This window comes from Prionailurus viverrinus, chromosome B2 (assembly GCF_022837055.1).
Source record: "Prionailurus viverrinus isolate Anna chromosome B2, UM_Priviv_1.0, whole genome shotgun sequence".
Classification (NCBI taxonomy): Eukaryota; Metazoa; Chordata; class Mammalia; order Carnivora; family Felidae; genus Prionailurus; species Prionailurus viverrinus.
In genome coordinates, this window is record NC_062565.1 from 90756890 (window position 1) to 90773664 (window position 16775).

General features: G+C 39.4%; 1 protein-coding gene and 1 non-coding gene across 2 annotated transcripts in view; both read right to left on the minus strand.

Annotated features, from left to right (window-relative positions):
• SIM1 (SIM bHLH transcription factor 1) overlaps positions 1-16775 on the minus strand; it is a 64386-nt gene that overhangs the window by 13451 nt on the left and 34160 nt on the right. Inside the window, exon 9 of the mRNA XM_047860097.1 lies at positions 11853-12021. Coding sequence (XP_047716053.1) covers positions 11853-12021 — 169 coding nt within the window. The remainder of the gene's footprint in view (positions 1-11852; positions 12022-16775) is intronic.
• LOC125166884 (U6 spliceosomal RNA) lies at positions 14544-14647 on the minus strand. The gene has a single exon (XR_007152592.1). It is a non-coding gene; the product is annotated as a U6 spliceosomal RNA (small nuclear RNA).

Here is a 16775-nt window from a genome sequence, read left to right on the forward strand (position 1 = left end):
ATACTAGTGAATAGAACATACATAGTGCACAGAACACAACTTTAATACAAGTTAGACAATGGCCCAGCTCTGAATGGAAAGAAAAATGATATAGCTTAAGAGTTCAGAGAGCCATTATGCTCTATTAATACTGTAGTTGCTTAGGAAGGGGAAATGAACTGTGACTGATTAAGAGGCTGTTGACTATGTGATTGGCATTTGCTAACTATTACCCATAACAATGATAACTACTTACTAAATACTTGCTATGTGCCAGTCACTATGCTGAGATCCCACAGACACTATCTTATTAAATGCTAACATCTTAATCCAGGGGTGCCTGGGTGGTTCAGTCAGTTAAGCGTCCAACTCTTGATTTCAGCTCAGGTCATGATCTCACAGTTCATGAATTTGAGTCCTGGATTAGCTTCTGTCAATGCAGAGCCTGCTTGGGTGTCTCGCTCTCCTTCTCTCTCTGCCCCTACCTCATTCCCTCTCTCTGTCTCTTCTCTCTCTTCTCTCTCAAAATAAATAAATAAACTTTTAAAAAGTGGTATTAATCCATTTACAGATGCAGCAAATGAAGCTAAAAGAAAAATTTGCCCAAGGTCACATGACTATGAAGTTTAAGAGGAGAGATGCAATTCCAGAGCCCTTGCTCCTTCCAGTTCCCCAGACTCATCTAGACGTGTGTATTTAGCTACCAAGACAACAGTGTCCTACCCTCTAAGCAGTAATGGATGCCCAGGTCCCCAAGCATGTTTTCACAAAGGAGGCTGTCTTCAAACCCTACAGTAAACTATCTCCACACACCCTTGGGTGATGTCTTCTGATCACAGAGACATTCTTCCACCACAATCACACCAACAGATAGTCTCCTTTTAATGTCATGAGATTCATTCCTGCCTCAACAGGATGTTCCAGACAGGTGCTCTGCATTCATCTGGATGTGGCAGCAATGACCCAACTCAGGAAAGATACCAGATGTTCCAATAATAGATGTTACAGTTATCTATTTTTATTCTGGCAGGTCATTGAGGTTTTTATCATTTTTAGCTGTAAAATATAGAGAGAGACCCTCTTATGGTAAAGTCCTGTTTTCTATGAAAAACTTTCACTCTATCAGGCATGAGCAGCTCTCCTCTTGATTTGTGTCTGAACCATGAGAAAAAACATCACAGATGCAGACTGCATTGTACTAAGAACATATGCATGCTTTTAAATCACTTTTATCTTACTTTTTACTAATGTAACCCTGAAACATAAAATATGTTCTTTTTTTCATTCACTGTTATGGGAAGAACAGATGGTAAAAGGGTTAGATTAAAGTAATACAGCATGTCCATTAAAAGAACCCCCACTGCTGGGGATGCTTCCCTCAAACAGGAGTTGTGTTTACTATAAAGAATGACTTTGGCTTACACAAATTGGAGATTGTCAGGGGTTTTCTCAAAGATAAACACAAGGGTAAGAGAAAAACTAACATCAAAATCAAATGCATTTTAAAACTACAATTATGCAGGTTATTTTGCTAATCTGAGAAGCTGACTGAAAACACGTGCCTGTGATAATGTAACAGAACAGCAGGGAAATAATAGAATCCGTTTTTAACTTGAAAAATTTTACCACCCAGAAGTCATAACTGACTGCAAAGAGGACGTCAAGTAGGCATTACTTTCTACATTCCTGCATTCCTACAAGTGGTAGGTAGAAATTTCTTGTTCCACCTTTTCTAATCGATTGTCATATTAATCAACAGTAAGAATAATTTCTGTATTGACTACATATCAAGAAAGGCTAAGTATAACATAATTTGTACACAAGTAGCAAAATATTTAGCATTGGAAAACAATCTTCATGATTTTTTCTTATGATATCCAGCTTAACTGCATATAGCTCTTAAAGAGTTAAGCTTTAAAACACTTCCTCGAGAAAAATTAGAGAATGCATTAAAAAAATATATATCAATGGAGTCACATCCCAGAGTCAAGAATGGTCTTACTGGAAGAACTGAGCAATAAATATTTCTATTCATACCATAAACAATTAGAAAGCAAGCACTGACTCAAAATGCAATTTTAGTAATTTTAAATATTTTGGCCATTTCTTCCTTCATTTAGAAAATAATACAAATTGTCAGCTTCTCAAAATCAATGTTTTAAAAATGTGTTCACAAGATTTTCTCTCATTATTTTTATGATTTGTTCCACTTATAACTATTACTTATTGTGATATTGCTTTTAACTTCAATCCACATTTTAGTTGTTTTTAGCTCAAAGAATATTCTGGTGAGAAATATTTCGTACCTGTAAATTCCCTTATATATTTCATTAAGTGGAAACATGGGAAGTTTTTAAATGTGTCTCAAGTATGGTTTGAAACGTCATAGGCCTTCTCTTAATCCACCCCCCACAGTTATAAAAATGTTTCTGGGATCTGGCTCACTCGTTTTTCTCACAGAAAAGTAACCATAGTTGACATCTCATTAGCTGTCAGGCTGATGTGCAGCTGGAAAGGAATCAGCACCCTGGACCGGAGGCCAGGTTTCCTCCAATGTAATTCTATAAGGAATCTCTATAGAGTTCCATATGGAGAGAGCTGTTCCCAAACCATCAAATCCACAATCCACATCCTTTTGGAAATCCAAAGGTAAAGTCCTAAAATTTTGCAGGCATTTTCATTGGACTGAAGCTTTTTTTTTAATGTTTATTTATTTTTGAGAGACAGAGACAGAGAGCAGGGGAGGGACAGAGTGAGGAAACACAGAATGTGAAGCCGACTCCAGGCTCCGAGCTGTCAAGCACAGAGACTGATGCAGGGCTCGAACTCACAAACCCTGAGATCATGACCTGAGCTGAAGTCAGACGCTCAACTGACTGAGCCACCCAGGCACTCCTGCACTGAAGATTTTCAAGAGGTAATAAACATAGAAGAAACATTTGATTAAGTCCTTTATGTCATGGCATATGTAGCTGTAAATGATCAAGAATATCCCAATTTGCAGGGGCACCTGGGTGGCTCAGTCAGTTGAGCGTCCGACTTCAGCTCAGGTCATGATTTCACGGTTCGTGGGTTTGAGCCCCGCATCGGGCTCTGTGCTGACAGCTCAGAGCCTGGAGCCTGTTTCAGATTCTGTGTCTCCCTCTTTCTCTGGCCCTCCCCCACTCGCGCTCTGTCTCCCTCTGTCTCAAAAATAAATAAATATTTTAAAAATTAAAAAAAAACAAGAATATCCCAACTTGCACAGACAATACAGAAATAGTTCTAGCCTACTGGGTAAATTCTGGGTTTCCAGGGCCAGTAACATTAGTTTTAATGGTGATATTCCTCCATGGTGGACTTCGGACATGAGCCAGAATGACTTCCATCCCCATGCTCTCCCTCACCCTCTGATTTTTCACCTAGAGCTGGCAGATTAGCTGGGCATGAGTTAGATGGGTCCAGGTGGTGCCACCTGCTCCAATCCCTTACTGCAGCACTGTTGGGTCTTCTGTGGGTTTACTCTGGGTCTGGACAAAGGACTGGCTGCCCAAGATATTCTTGGCAGTGTCACAGAACTGAGCCAACAGATTGGCAGCCATATTACCTACTTTCTGTTCCCTATAATAAAAAAGTGCAAATTGATTATTAAATGAAGAATAAGAGAGTGATGTAGGAAGTATCCACTGATCGTGGGGACTGAGCCCTAGAACTAGGGCTGACTCTGTAAAGAAAGATAGGTCTCTGAGATGAGAGACATCCCAAAGGCATTCTATGTGCAGACACAATGTCAATGAAATTATTTTGTAACACACACACACACACACACACACACACACACACACACATACACGCAAGCAAATATCAGCTGTCACATATCTTCATTGTTGCATTGAAGATGACATTGGGGACATGGAGACTAGAAAGTCTGCTTGAAATGTGGATGGTTCTCTGCTCCTGGAGTGAGAGCCAGAAAATGCTTATTCAAAGTGTTAGTCTTGCAACACATCTAATTTACTCTCCTACATCTAATTCTTCCTCAGCACTTAAGTGTCTGATTTGTGCTGCAGGATGTTGCATCTGTGAAACTATACTTAGGCTGTTTTCATGTGTATCTTTTTTCTCTTTACGTAGGTTATAAATTCCTTAGTAGCAGAATGTTTTCCCTCCTTGGAGTTTTTATACCTCTACAGGCAACCAACAAGGTAGCCCCACACTTTTTAATGTAATCATTCATTCATTCATTCATTCCATTAACATTTAGTGAGTAAATATGTGGAAGACACATACTAGAAGCCGGGGTGGGGGTGGAGTAGACATGAGAAGATACAATATATCTAGAAAGGCAGTAAAAGATAAATTATTCTAAAAAGAGATCCAGAGGAGAAATATAATCCAGTTAAATTTCATGAAAGAGGTAGCATTCAACCTAGGCCTTGGAAGATAGGAAGAATTTTGAAAAACAGAGGCAATGCAGGCAGAAATAAATACACAAGCACAAGCATGGAGGCAGGAAAGGACAAGGGGTCCAGCAAATAGTGAGCAGACTTATCTGGCTGCATCACAGGGTTCAGGTAATTTAGGACCCAATTACAGGTGACCTTAAGTAATAGCTAGGGCTTTGGCAGGTCTCCAAGCACTGACGTGATTGGTGGTCTTTTAAGGTCAATCTGGGAAGCAGGGCAGACTGTAGAGGAAAATGTCCCAAAGTCGGGGGTGGGGGGGGGGGGGAGTGGGAATTAAGATACCACTGTAATCCTCCAGAGAGAGGGAACTCCTAGGACACAGGCAACGCAAGAAGAAGGGTAAATGCGTGAGAGGATAGAAAAGCACAGCTGGGAGATCGAGCATGGGTCTGGTCCTTGAGGGAGCACCCATGAGGTAAAAAAGGCTTTATTAACTGTCATCCCATAGCCCTACTGCAAACCTTGCAAACAGGGATACATTTGCACCTGCTGATAACTCCTCATGACACGTGAGGTCTCTAGGCCTAGAGGCCATTGGTTCTCTCACTGGCAGCCCCCAACACCCACCTCCAGTCCACTGCTGGAAAAGCAGGTCAGACCCCAGTGCACATCACATGCCATTTTATACTACACCGGGTTTTAAATACCTTTTTACATTTTTATCTCCCCCAATGAATCTGTAAGCCCTCTGGGGCAAGGACTGTATCCCCAGAACTTGATACGTCTCATCACTGCCCTATTGTTTTCTCTACCTACTCTGTTACCATCATGGGCTCATCCATCCATTAATCCTGGACACCACTGTGCTCTTGTCTCAACCACGTGCCAAGGGAATAAAAAGGCAGAAGCTGTGGCCGTAGGGTCCCACAGCTGACAATTCTTCTCTAAAATGTTGCCCTGCCTCCCCAGCAAGACCACGCACATGTTCCTTAAGGACCCACCTTTAGCATTTTAGTGTACATAGTAGTTATTTAACTAAATGTAAGAGTTAGTAAAAACCAAAGAACAAATCTGTAACACAGAGGTCTCACCTTCCTGAGCAGAATTTTTTCTAAAATAATACTCAGAGTTTCATTTATGAAGAGGGTCTAAAAATACCAAAAAAGTCCACTCTAATACTCTCCTGATATTGCTATAAGAGAGGGAGACTAATCTCAAATTTATACATGGCCAGAAAATGTGAATGAGAATTTCTAGGAAGATAACCTCATTTATTTGAAAGATGCATTGAAAGCTTTTTTCTGTTCATGGTCAAGGATAACATGTTTTCGTGCTACCTATAAAACATGAAATGAAGGGATGTCTATCCTGGTAGTCATAAAAGTGCTATATTTGAGAAACCTTTGGTCCTTCTTCTCTCTGGAACTGAAAAAAAGTCAGGTTCTTGGCATAACAGTCACTGGTGCATTTTTGAAGCAAGAAAGAACCTTTGCAGAGAGAGAGTTTTTACCTTTACCAAAAGGAAGCCAGATTGCTGGCAGTGAAAATTAAGAGGATTCTGTGGGATTATTTAAGGTAACAGATGTGGAGTAAAACCTGCAAGTGTTACAGTGTATCTGTAGCAAGCCATTAAATACTTTCAGCTTTCAGAAGCACACCTAGTCTTACGCATGCCCTGTTATTACAGAATTATATAGTGTATTGGTTATTACTGACTAGGGAAAAAGCAAGAGGAGAGCAGGATGATGCAATAAAACAAGAGGGCACACACTGTCTATAATAAACATAACAACTATAAACATGCCATAATGAGAAGTTTAAAAGGAAACTGGAATCAGGAGGTTGAATGGGGGGGGGTGCAGTATAGGGACTAAGGAGACAATTTATTCATGATTGACACGATTAAACCATGGCAAGGGAACGTCCAACTATATTAGAGTAGCCATGACTCGTTCCATAAAAACAGGTGAAAAATATTGTAGCAATCGCTAACAGATAAGGTCTGAAAAATAAATTCCATAAACTCTACATTTCTAATTCAACAGAACCATAAAAACAAGTTGTTATTTTCATGAATATAAACCCAATACCAATAAAATACAACTGTCACAATGTATCCCCAGGACTTAACAGAGTTGTCGCTATACAGAAGCACAGTAGCTCTGTGCAGAATCTTTGGAAATTAACTATAACATTGCCTACAATTTTTCCAAAACCATTCAAAACAATTCTGTTTTGACCTTTCTTGTCCTGAGTAATACATAGAGGTACAAAGGTGATTGAGTCATTCATTAAGTGACTATAATATAATCAGGTCTAAAATCATTCCCAAGAGCATCTCATACCGGGAGGGTACTGAAGGTTCATCTATTACTGCAAACTGGGTGGTGACAGTGAATCACAATTTATGCATGTCTCACATGTTAAAAGAAGGTGCCTGCATAATTCCAAAAAGCAGTGTTACTGATTGACGTTCATCAGACATCTTTGAGAAATTTCTAGATATGCCTAATACATAAGAGAGCAAAGAGCCTAACAGAGAACATTGATAGAATCATTAAATCACCATTTACATAACTAATAAGAGGAGCAAGACGTTACCCTGTGAGCTCAGCTTTCCTCTGGAAACTGCCTCTTGAAAATTCTAATGAGAATCTGCATGCTAAAAATATATGAACATGGAAATAACATTTTATTTTTGAGAAAAGGGGAAGAAGTATTTAAAATTAAACACAGAAGCTTGATCATTTAGGAACTGAAAATGCATTTATTACGGCTCTGTTAACCCATGAAGGAAAATTCACTATAAGTGTGTCACTAACTACAAGAAATAAGCTTTAAAACACAATTTCAAGATAAATCTTTAATGATCAAAATATCTCTACAAGGAGCAGAGGTACAAGCAGCCAAGGATACAAAGAATTTCATCCATTCTTCCTCTATAATGCCTTTTACCTCCGTAGAGAACTTTAGTTCAGACCTTCACAGATGTGCGTCAGGATTATTTAAATGAGGAGTGTGCCTTGTTTCAGCCACCTTAATGCTCTCATTTCCTGTTCAAAAACCTTTACTTACCAAACTCAACACCCCAAAAAACAAATAATCCAGTGAAGAAATGGGCAGAAGACATGAACAGATACTTTTCCAAAGAAGACATCCAGATGGCCAACAGACACATGAAAAGAGCCTTAACATCACTCATCATCAAGGAAATATAAATCAAAACCACACTGAGATACCACCCCATTCCAGTCAGAGTGGCTAAAATGAACAACTCAGGAAACAACAGATGCTGGCGAGGATGTGGAGAAATGGGAACCCTCTTGTACTGTTGGTGGGAATGCAAACTGGTGCAGCACTCTTGAAAACAGTGCAGAGGTTCCTCAAAAATTTAAAAATAGAACTACCCTATGACCCAGTAATGGCACTTCTAGGAATCTATCTAAAAGATAAAGGAGTGCTGATACATAGGGGCAAATGTACCCCAATTTTTATAGCAGTGCTTTCAACAAGAGCCAAATTATGGAAAGAACCTAAATGTCCATCAACTGATGAATGGATAAAGAAGATGTGGTTTATATGTACAATGGAATACTACTTAGCAATGAGAAATAATGAAATAATGCCATTTGCAGCAATGTGGATGGAACTGGAAGGTATTGCACTGAGTGAAATAAGTCAGTCAGAGAAAGACAGATACTGTATGTTTTCACCCATATGTGGATCTTGAGAAACTCAACAGAAGACCATGTGCGAAGGGAAGTGGGGGGGGGGGGGAAGTAGTTACAGAGAGGGAGGGAGGCAAACCATAAGAGACTTAAATACAGAGAACAAACTGAGGGTTGATGGGGGCATGAGGGAGAGGGGAAAATGGGTGATGGGCATTGAGGAGGGCACCTGTTGGGATGAGCACTGGGTGTTGTATGAAAACGACGAACCACAGGAATCTACCCCAAAACCAAGCGCACACTTTACACTCTGTGTGTTAGCCAATTTGACAATAAATTATATTAAAATTTTTTTATTTCTGTCACTTAAAAAAATAAAGTGTGTATAAATTGGTTAAAGTCAAAAAAAACTTTACTGGTTCTCCCCAAAACAAATTAAATTCCTTGGTTTGGCAGATATTTGGCACCAATCAGTGCTTCCAAACATATCACCCTGCGTCCTCATCCACAGGGACAAATTCTTCCCCACTTCACCTCCAGTCCCAATCACAACACCTTTCTGTATTTCTTCATAATGTTGGTCTTTCTGAAGTGTCCTCTCCTTTCCCTTATGCCTGTCTACCTGAATCCTACTCTCAAAGCCAGGTCAGGCACAATGCATTCCCCCATCATCCAGGCTATAGTCCACGCAGCTGACATCATTCATAAAGCCCTTTGTGTACACCATCTCTTTCTTATACGCTACTTATTCTCATGTGTTATTTCTGCTGTACTGCAAAACATAATGACATTTCTTACACCACTTCTTTATATTCTAGCACCTTTCACCCACCTGCTACCCTCGTTCACCACAATGGCCAGCATAGCACCCTTCAGTGCTCAGCTAACATCTACTGAGCCAAAGACACATATGAGCAATGATGAATGAAAATTAAAAGCTAAGTATCCCTTTATTATATAAGAATAATTTGAAACAAATGAGACTTTTGAGTAGCTAATCTTTTTTCTTTAACATTCCTGAGGATTTGGAATCCAAGATGATACTACCAAGTTGCTTTCTTCCAGCAGAAACAGTGATGAGTTTGCCCTGGATTTCATGCTTTGCTGATGTGCCCCCGGGAGACCCTCTGCTCATCCCCATGACAATTCACTGCAAACATCTGTTCCTTCATCTGTCTATAGAAGTGGCTCCTAGAGCATAAACTGTGAGTTCCATTTCTGATCTCTACATATTAGTAGCCCATACAGTAGGAACTCAGTCAGTGATTGACCTAGCACCATGACTATCTAAAGTAAACACAATTAAAGAATAACTTTTACTAGGCACATAAATGGTAAGTAAACTTAATTCATGACTGTGATTTCAAATGAGACATATGGCCAAAATTACAAGGACTACATATATGTAAGTATTAACCACAAAAATGAACACACAACATAAAGAGAAATCCTATACGGACATTATGTGTGTCCATTTGCATGATTTTTATACGTCACAGAATACTTCTAGAAGAAAGTACATTTTTAGAGAGGGAAAATGAGGCAAGAGAAGTGTTTTTTCTTTTTTCAACTCTCCTGTATTACTTTTAAACTAGGGAACATGTATAACTTTCTCATTTTTTTGAGAGAGAGAGAGAGAGAGAGAGAGCAGGAGAAGGGCAGAGAGAGGGGGAGAAAGAATCTTAAGCAGGCTCCATGCCCAATGTCAAGCCTGATGCAGAGTCCAATGTGGGGCTCGATCTCATGACTGTGAGATTATGACCTAAGCTAAATTCGAGAGTCACTTGACTGAATCACCCAGGCACTTTCAAATTAATTCCTCCCTGACCACACATGCAAAGAGAAGTCTACTGACAGTTACAAGATTAAAAAAAAAAATGAGTAGTCTACCATTAGAGTAAACTAATAGACATTTTAGACGTTAGAGCTGTGCATGCAAGAAAACTGAATTCAGGGGCACCTGGGTGGCTCAGCTGGTTAAGTGTCTGACTTCAGCTTAGGTCATGATCTCACAGTCCATGAGTTTGAGCCCCGCATCAGACTCTGGGCTGACCGCTCAGAGCCTGGAGCCTGCTTTGGATTCTCTGTCTCCCTCTCTCTCCACCCCTCCCTTGCTCATGCTCTCTCTCTCTCTCTTTTTCTCTCAAAAATAAAGTAAACATTAAAAAAAATTTAAAAAAGGAAAACAGAATTCATGAGTTTTTGGAAGTCCAATGGGGGGACTTTGTTTTTGCACCTTAATTACTGTGTAAAAATGGATAAACTCCTTCTTAACTTAGCATTTCCTAATTTAAATTTCTCTTTCCTCTGTGTGTTCAGCACTCCTGTATATTTAGGGATGGAATTACCCAAAGGCATAATCCATTCTTCCAAGTAGTAAAAAGAGACAGTGAAACTTTTTTCCCCGAGGTACAAGATTGTAATAAGAAAACCTTCTGAGATGTTTAACAAAAAGAAGCAACTCCTCCTCCACAGTGACTTTAACTAAAACGTACTTTTTACATAAAGTGCTCAGTCCTCATAACAGAGGGTGCACACTGAAAACTGTCTGGGCATCACATACCTACTTTCTCCCTTTTGTCGGAATGAAGAGATCTGGCTTCTGTGAGAGATTTTAAACTGTGTGACATAAGTCTCTTGGGGCTCATGATCTTCTCATCTTTATATACCAAGCTGCTAAAATAATCTAGCAAACAGTAGCTTCTTAGTGAGCATTAGTTCAATGAATGACATTTTCTCAAATAGTATATGTATTTGTAGAAATCAACAGAATAATAGAGCTCTGATAAGTAAGGAAATAACAGTTTCTGTAACCAGTAGTCATTTTTTGCTTAAAAAAATACATTTAAAACATAAATGATAAAGACCACTTTGACAAAATGACTCAAAATCCAGTTTAGCTTTATATAAGCCCAGCAATTATCTCCCGAGTTACTCCAGCGATGTGGCACCACAGAGAACAGGAAAGAGGTAAGTGGCGCCTGGGTGGCTCAGTTGGTTAAATGTCCGACTTCACTCAGGTCATGATCTCATGGTTCATGAGTTTGAGTGCCATGTCAGGCTCTGAACTGACAGCACAGAGCCTGGGACAGAGGAGGTGAGATGGTCACAGGGTCCTGGCAGTAGGGGATCCCCAGTTCTGTCCTACTTCTTTCAGGCCAGAAGAGAGTTGTGCATATATCTTGAGACTGTCTAGTTTCTACATCTCAGGGACTGATCAGAAAAATAATTTTTTCCTTCCAAGAATACAGACTCATCTTTATACCTTGCATTGTTTCTGGAATACCTCCTCTGGGTCTTATCTGCTCATCACCTTGTACAGATGAGAGGAGAGTTTCTTTTCCTACCCTTACCCCCATCTGGTAGACTATTTCCCAAAATAGTTCTCCTGTGCTCAAATCTCATGGTGAAATGCATCCTTGATTCTTTGCCTCCACCTCTTAATTTCCTTCTACTTTAGTCCCTGTCCTAAAAATCGATTTGACTATGTCAAGCTCTAGTTTTCCATATTTTGCTTGAGGGGAAATTTTGAGGATAAATCTCCTTGAAATAACAGTTATGGTTCCGACTACAACTGAGTCTCTCATGATCTTCATATAAAACCAGTTAATCACAAGATCATTTCAAATTTTTACTAGCATACCTATTTTAAAGGAAGAAGAGAAGGAAGAAGATAGTTTTAGAAAAGTTTTCCAGATATATAAAGTTTTAAATTTATTACAACCAGATAATTAATTCCAAACCATTCTAATACTTGCCCAACTTCAAGACCAAACCAAGTTACAAAAAAAAGAAAGTTGCAAAATGGCAGTGCACCGACCTGAGGATATGGGGAAGTCCTGGATTTTGACTTTGAGCCGGAGAGCCTGGACTTGACCCCCTTCCTGTTGTCAGTCACGGTAGGAGTGGAGCTGCTGGTGTAGGAGAAGGCTGGTTTAGAGGCTGAGATCTGATCCAGGGAGAGCTGCAAACCTTTGTATTCCGTGTCCCTGCAGGGTGAGAGGACACAGCCCTTAATCTGCCACCACAGGAAATGGATACATGTGTTCTCTCACCAGGAATGGCAGTAATCCATATTTGAAAAGGGAAGCGAGCAAAAGTTAGCCATATAACTGGTTGCCACAAACACCTCGATTATTTTAGAAATGCCTAACATTTAACTAACGGGTAGGGATGTAGCTGCCCCATGTACCACAGCCAAGTGATACAATATGCTCATGAAATTGTCTTGATTTTAAAATACATTTTGGATTATTTTTATAAGTAGAAAATAAATCTGTAATTCAACTTCTCTGAGCTTTTGTGTCCTCATCCGTGAGGTACAGATTATAAACTCTACTCTCAACATTTTCTGTGTAGGGTGAACTCAGCAGATAACTGAGTTGTCTGGTAAACTGATCCTATCTGATTACTGGCAAGAAGAACATCAGCTGTTTCAAGATCAATCATTCTGGTAAACATTCCTAATATTTTTATAGCTAGAAAACCAGTGAGACCAGGCTTGTAAGTAGTTAAAAAATCTCTTTTAAGCACCAGTTCTTTCCACTCCATCTTCAATATATATCTACGAAGCTCTTAATATATGCCAGGTTTTGTGCTATGTGGAAATGAAAGATAAATAAGATGCCTAGAGTCCCTACCCTTCTGCAGATTACAAACTATTTGGAAGAAGAAACAGTAAACAAATATTAAACATAATAACTTAAGGCTGTGATAGGAAGGGGATAAAGAGTATATCTTAGAGAGTTCATTATAAAGGTATTGCTTGAGGTATTTAGGGGCTGAAGATGACAGCTTGGCCCTGCCCAGCTACCATCTCAGCCTGCTTCCAGGCAGCAGAGAATGTTGTCTGACTCCTCCATTTTCATAAGAGGGTATCAACCCTTCCCACTGGCAGCCAAAAAGAAAAATGTTTCATAGTCTTCTTTATGAGGACTCGTGGGAGAATTTTCTCTCAGGTTCCAGAACTAGCTGGGCTGCTCCTGGGTAATTGATTTCTTTTTATCTCACAAACACCGTGAATCATCTAACTCACCATGTTTCCCTCTTTCCACTGGAAGTCAAAAGGCTCTGAGTCCCAAATCCGATTTGTAACCACCTCTAACAACTGTACCAGTCCTCGTGGCAGGTGTTCTGTGCAGCAAACACCACTGGCTTCCTTTATTTTTCTTATTTTATTTTTCCTTTTCTCTAATGGGTTCACCTTTTTAAAAAATTTACATGCATTTTTAATACCCTTTGGATTAAGATATGTATATTAAATGTAATAAACTAATAAAGTTAGATATGTTAAAGTGATTGGTAGATTTCCATAGATCAGCAACCATTCATTTATCTTCTCTTCCTTTTCCCTGTTTGTTCTTCTACAAAGAGATCAGGCAAAGGCAAAAGGATAATTCAGGCAAGGAGTCCCTCAAGTGACAGGGGATAGAAATCAGCTAAAACAGGTTCAATAATATCATGGCCACAAACTACAGTGTAGTGGTATATGTCAGCAAATTACAATGACTTCATATCAAATAGTCCATCAACTCAGTGCAAGTAAAAAATATATATATATATCCTGCATAAGCAGCAAAAATTTAGAAGATGGGCATGCAATTTGCCTTCCAAGCTTGGGAAGTTGAATCATACTGATGGTCTACTTTCCTACTCTAATCACCCCCTAAGGAAAACACACAACACAGATTCTGGGCACTCCTTGGTCAGAAATTCAATGCTCTCCAACATGTGGCTCCCACCTATTTTTCTGACAGTATCTGAAAATTTTCCTTCAATGGCCCTTCACTTCACTCAAAATAGTTCTCCCCAAACTGACCTTATACTTTCCTCCCCTGCTCTTTCAACACATACCTATAGAACTCCTCTTAAAAAGAACTATTTTAAATCCTACTCGCCTCTAACCTCATTCATTCCTTCAATACTGAGTGTCTCTGTGGAGGCCCTGGGGAGACATCAATGAACAGAAGGACTAAGTTGCTGTGCTCGTGAAGAAGACACCAGGGCCACTTCCTGAGGGAAACAGGGAGGGGACCAGAAACTCTTTTTTTCTTCTTCCAACCTTATTTTTCAAGTGACAGTGTCTAGTCTTTCCTAGGGCTTCTAAGTTCCTAGAGGGCAAGAGTCAAAAGATATTTTATTATATTCCAATGGCGATTTGCACAATATTTCACACATTTGGAAGAGGAAGAAGACAAAGACACAAATCAGAAAGGACTGTTTTCCTCAATGACTGCTAATAACCAGCAGCCTAGAAGTATTTCTCTGATGGAAAAGACCCCTTTAGGCCGTGAGTCCCCTGACCCACCTGCCCTGAGATCATGTGCATGTGACAGTGAGCAAGGTGGGCTCTGACAGCCTCCATTCTTGGGTATCTCCTGTGTCATATGGGCACTTGGTAGCAGAATATCCATTCAGTCCCTGCCCAACAGGACTTACTTAGACTTACTTTAGACAAAAACATTGCACCCCTGAAAATATGGCCAAATAATTTTTAAAACTCATTCTTTTTTTTAATATGGAATGCTTCATGAATTTCTGTGTCATCCTTGCACAGGGAACATGCTGATCTCTGTAGCCTTCCTATTTTAGTATATGTGCTGCCGAAGCAAGCACTAAAACTCATTTTGAATGCAACATTTCAGCACAGGGACTTCATGTCAAGAAGCAGAGAGCAAACTAGGATTCCTCCATTTTTCTCTTGTATACCATCAGACTCCCAAAGTATGCATCCCAACTACTGAAGAAGTCTTTCCAAACTTTTTGCATAGTTCCCAATGATAGAAATACTCCAAAGAGGCTTAAATAAAGATTTAAAACCAACAAATGATTTGAATTTCTACATATTCACATGAAAATGCTAATAAATATAAAAAGAGTTATACTCTTGATAAAAAAAAATAATATTTTGATACACATCTAAAAAGATCACAAAGAATCCACCAGAACTTAGCAAAAGATCATGAGGTCAGGTAGATCACAATTTGAGCCACTTACTGTGTAACAACCCATCGAGACCTCTTTTTCCTCTTTATAACTCATGTGGATGTGCTAAGGTTTTCAGAAAAATATTATGTGAGAAATTCATAGCACAGTGCCTAGAACTTGGTAAATGTTCAATTAATACTAAGTATTATTTCTTCACCTCCACAGTTTGTGGCACTTTTTTGGCACCTGATTTCTCCAAGACAGTAGTTTCACTTTGGTAGCAACTGTAATACATTTCATTACAAACATTTCCTTATGTTGTATTTCTTTCCTTTCTACCTCTAACTCATTTTAATGCACTCTGTTCCTTCTTAGTCTCTAAACTCTAATGCAGTGTGGCCAAAATACTTATTAAGATGAGCTCTTCATTGCTAAGTAAGCAAATAGAGACCTTGGAACAGTACAGACCCGACACTCTGAGAGGAGCTCAGCCTTCCTATTCCTCTAACAACTTGAAAGATGGGTTAAGATGAAAAGCACAAAAAAAAAAAAAAAAATACCCACTTAAAGACATTTCAAGTACAGTTGATGTGGTGCCAAGAGCAGCTCTGAATGGCAGATTCACTAAGAACAAAGCATTTGTTTTACTTTTAGAATTCTATTATACTATTTCATTTGTATAGATTAAAGGTCTAGATGCTGATGGGAATCACATTATGAGTTCCATTTCCCTCCTCCAAACTCAGACATGCCCTCCCTTCCCCCAAAGTGAGGCACATTCTGGTATCACACACACACCCATCCTCTGAAGTTAGGTATATGTCTAGTAAAGCTGTTTGATGTTTCCCTGTGGAGGGGGACAAAATGAAATACTTGGGTGCCTGGGTGCCCAGCACTTAGACTCTGAATGAATACAGTGAGGAATTTGACTTAGCTGACTTTAGTAAAGGAGGGACAGGACACAGCCCTGCTCTACTTCTAAAGCTTTCCTGAAAAGTGCCACACAGACCACGTTCAGGACTCCACAGGTTACCCTCACTAGGGCAGCTCACTCTGTTCTCCCAGATACGACTGGCATATCAAAAAGAGGAACTGTGGCATATGCCCTTTGGCATATTTTTCAAAATGGCTATTGATATCAATTTACATTTGTTTGGATTTTTCCCCCCTTGAATGACTTGTACTAGAACTGCAGACATCCTCAGGTACCTCGGCTCTGAAAGCCATGTGAAATAGGTAATTTGCAATCACTAGGACTTGCAGCTTGTCAATCTCACTCGTATTTGCACAGACCAAAGTAATCCTCTTATTCCATTATGGACAGTCAGAAATCATTCAATTTGCAGAATTAACCATCTGAGTCTACTCTAAACTTTATAATAGTCATGTACATATTTGGAGTTACTCAAATTCCAATAGAATAAAAGGGGCCATTTTTGCACCATTGGCCTTCTCAGCCTTTCCTTCAGCAATATGCCATGATCACTCATGAGGTAAATGCCAACTTGCCATATGGGAAGCTCAGGGTGATGCCCTTGCAAAACAAATAAAAGGTATTTATATCACTAACAGGTACTTTTAGCTTCAGAGAAATGTATTAATATGATTTCTATCATTTTGACTGGAAGACTGGTGTCCTCATGATGCCAACAGCAGCACAACCATACATACAACCTTCAGGTGAGTTGGAATAATTATACAGATAAACAATCAACAGTATTTTATAACTTGATGTTGAGTCAAGATTCTCTGCAAGAACTTTTCTTCTTCGACTCTGCCATATCCTATTGCACTTCTGTTTTAGACAACTGAAGTT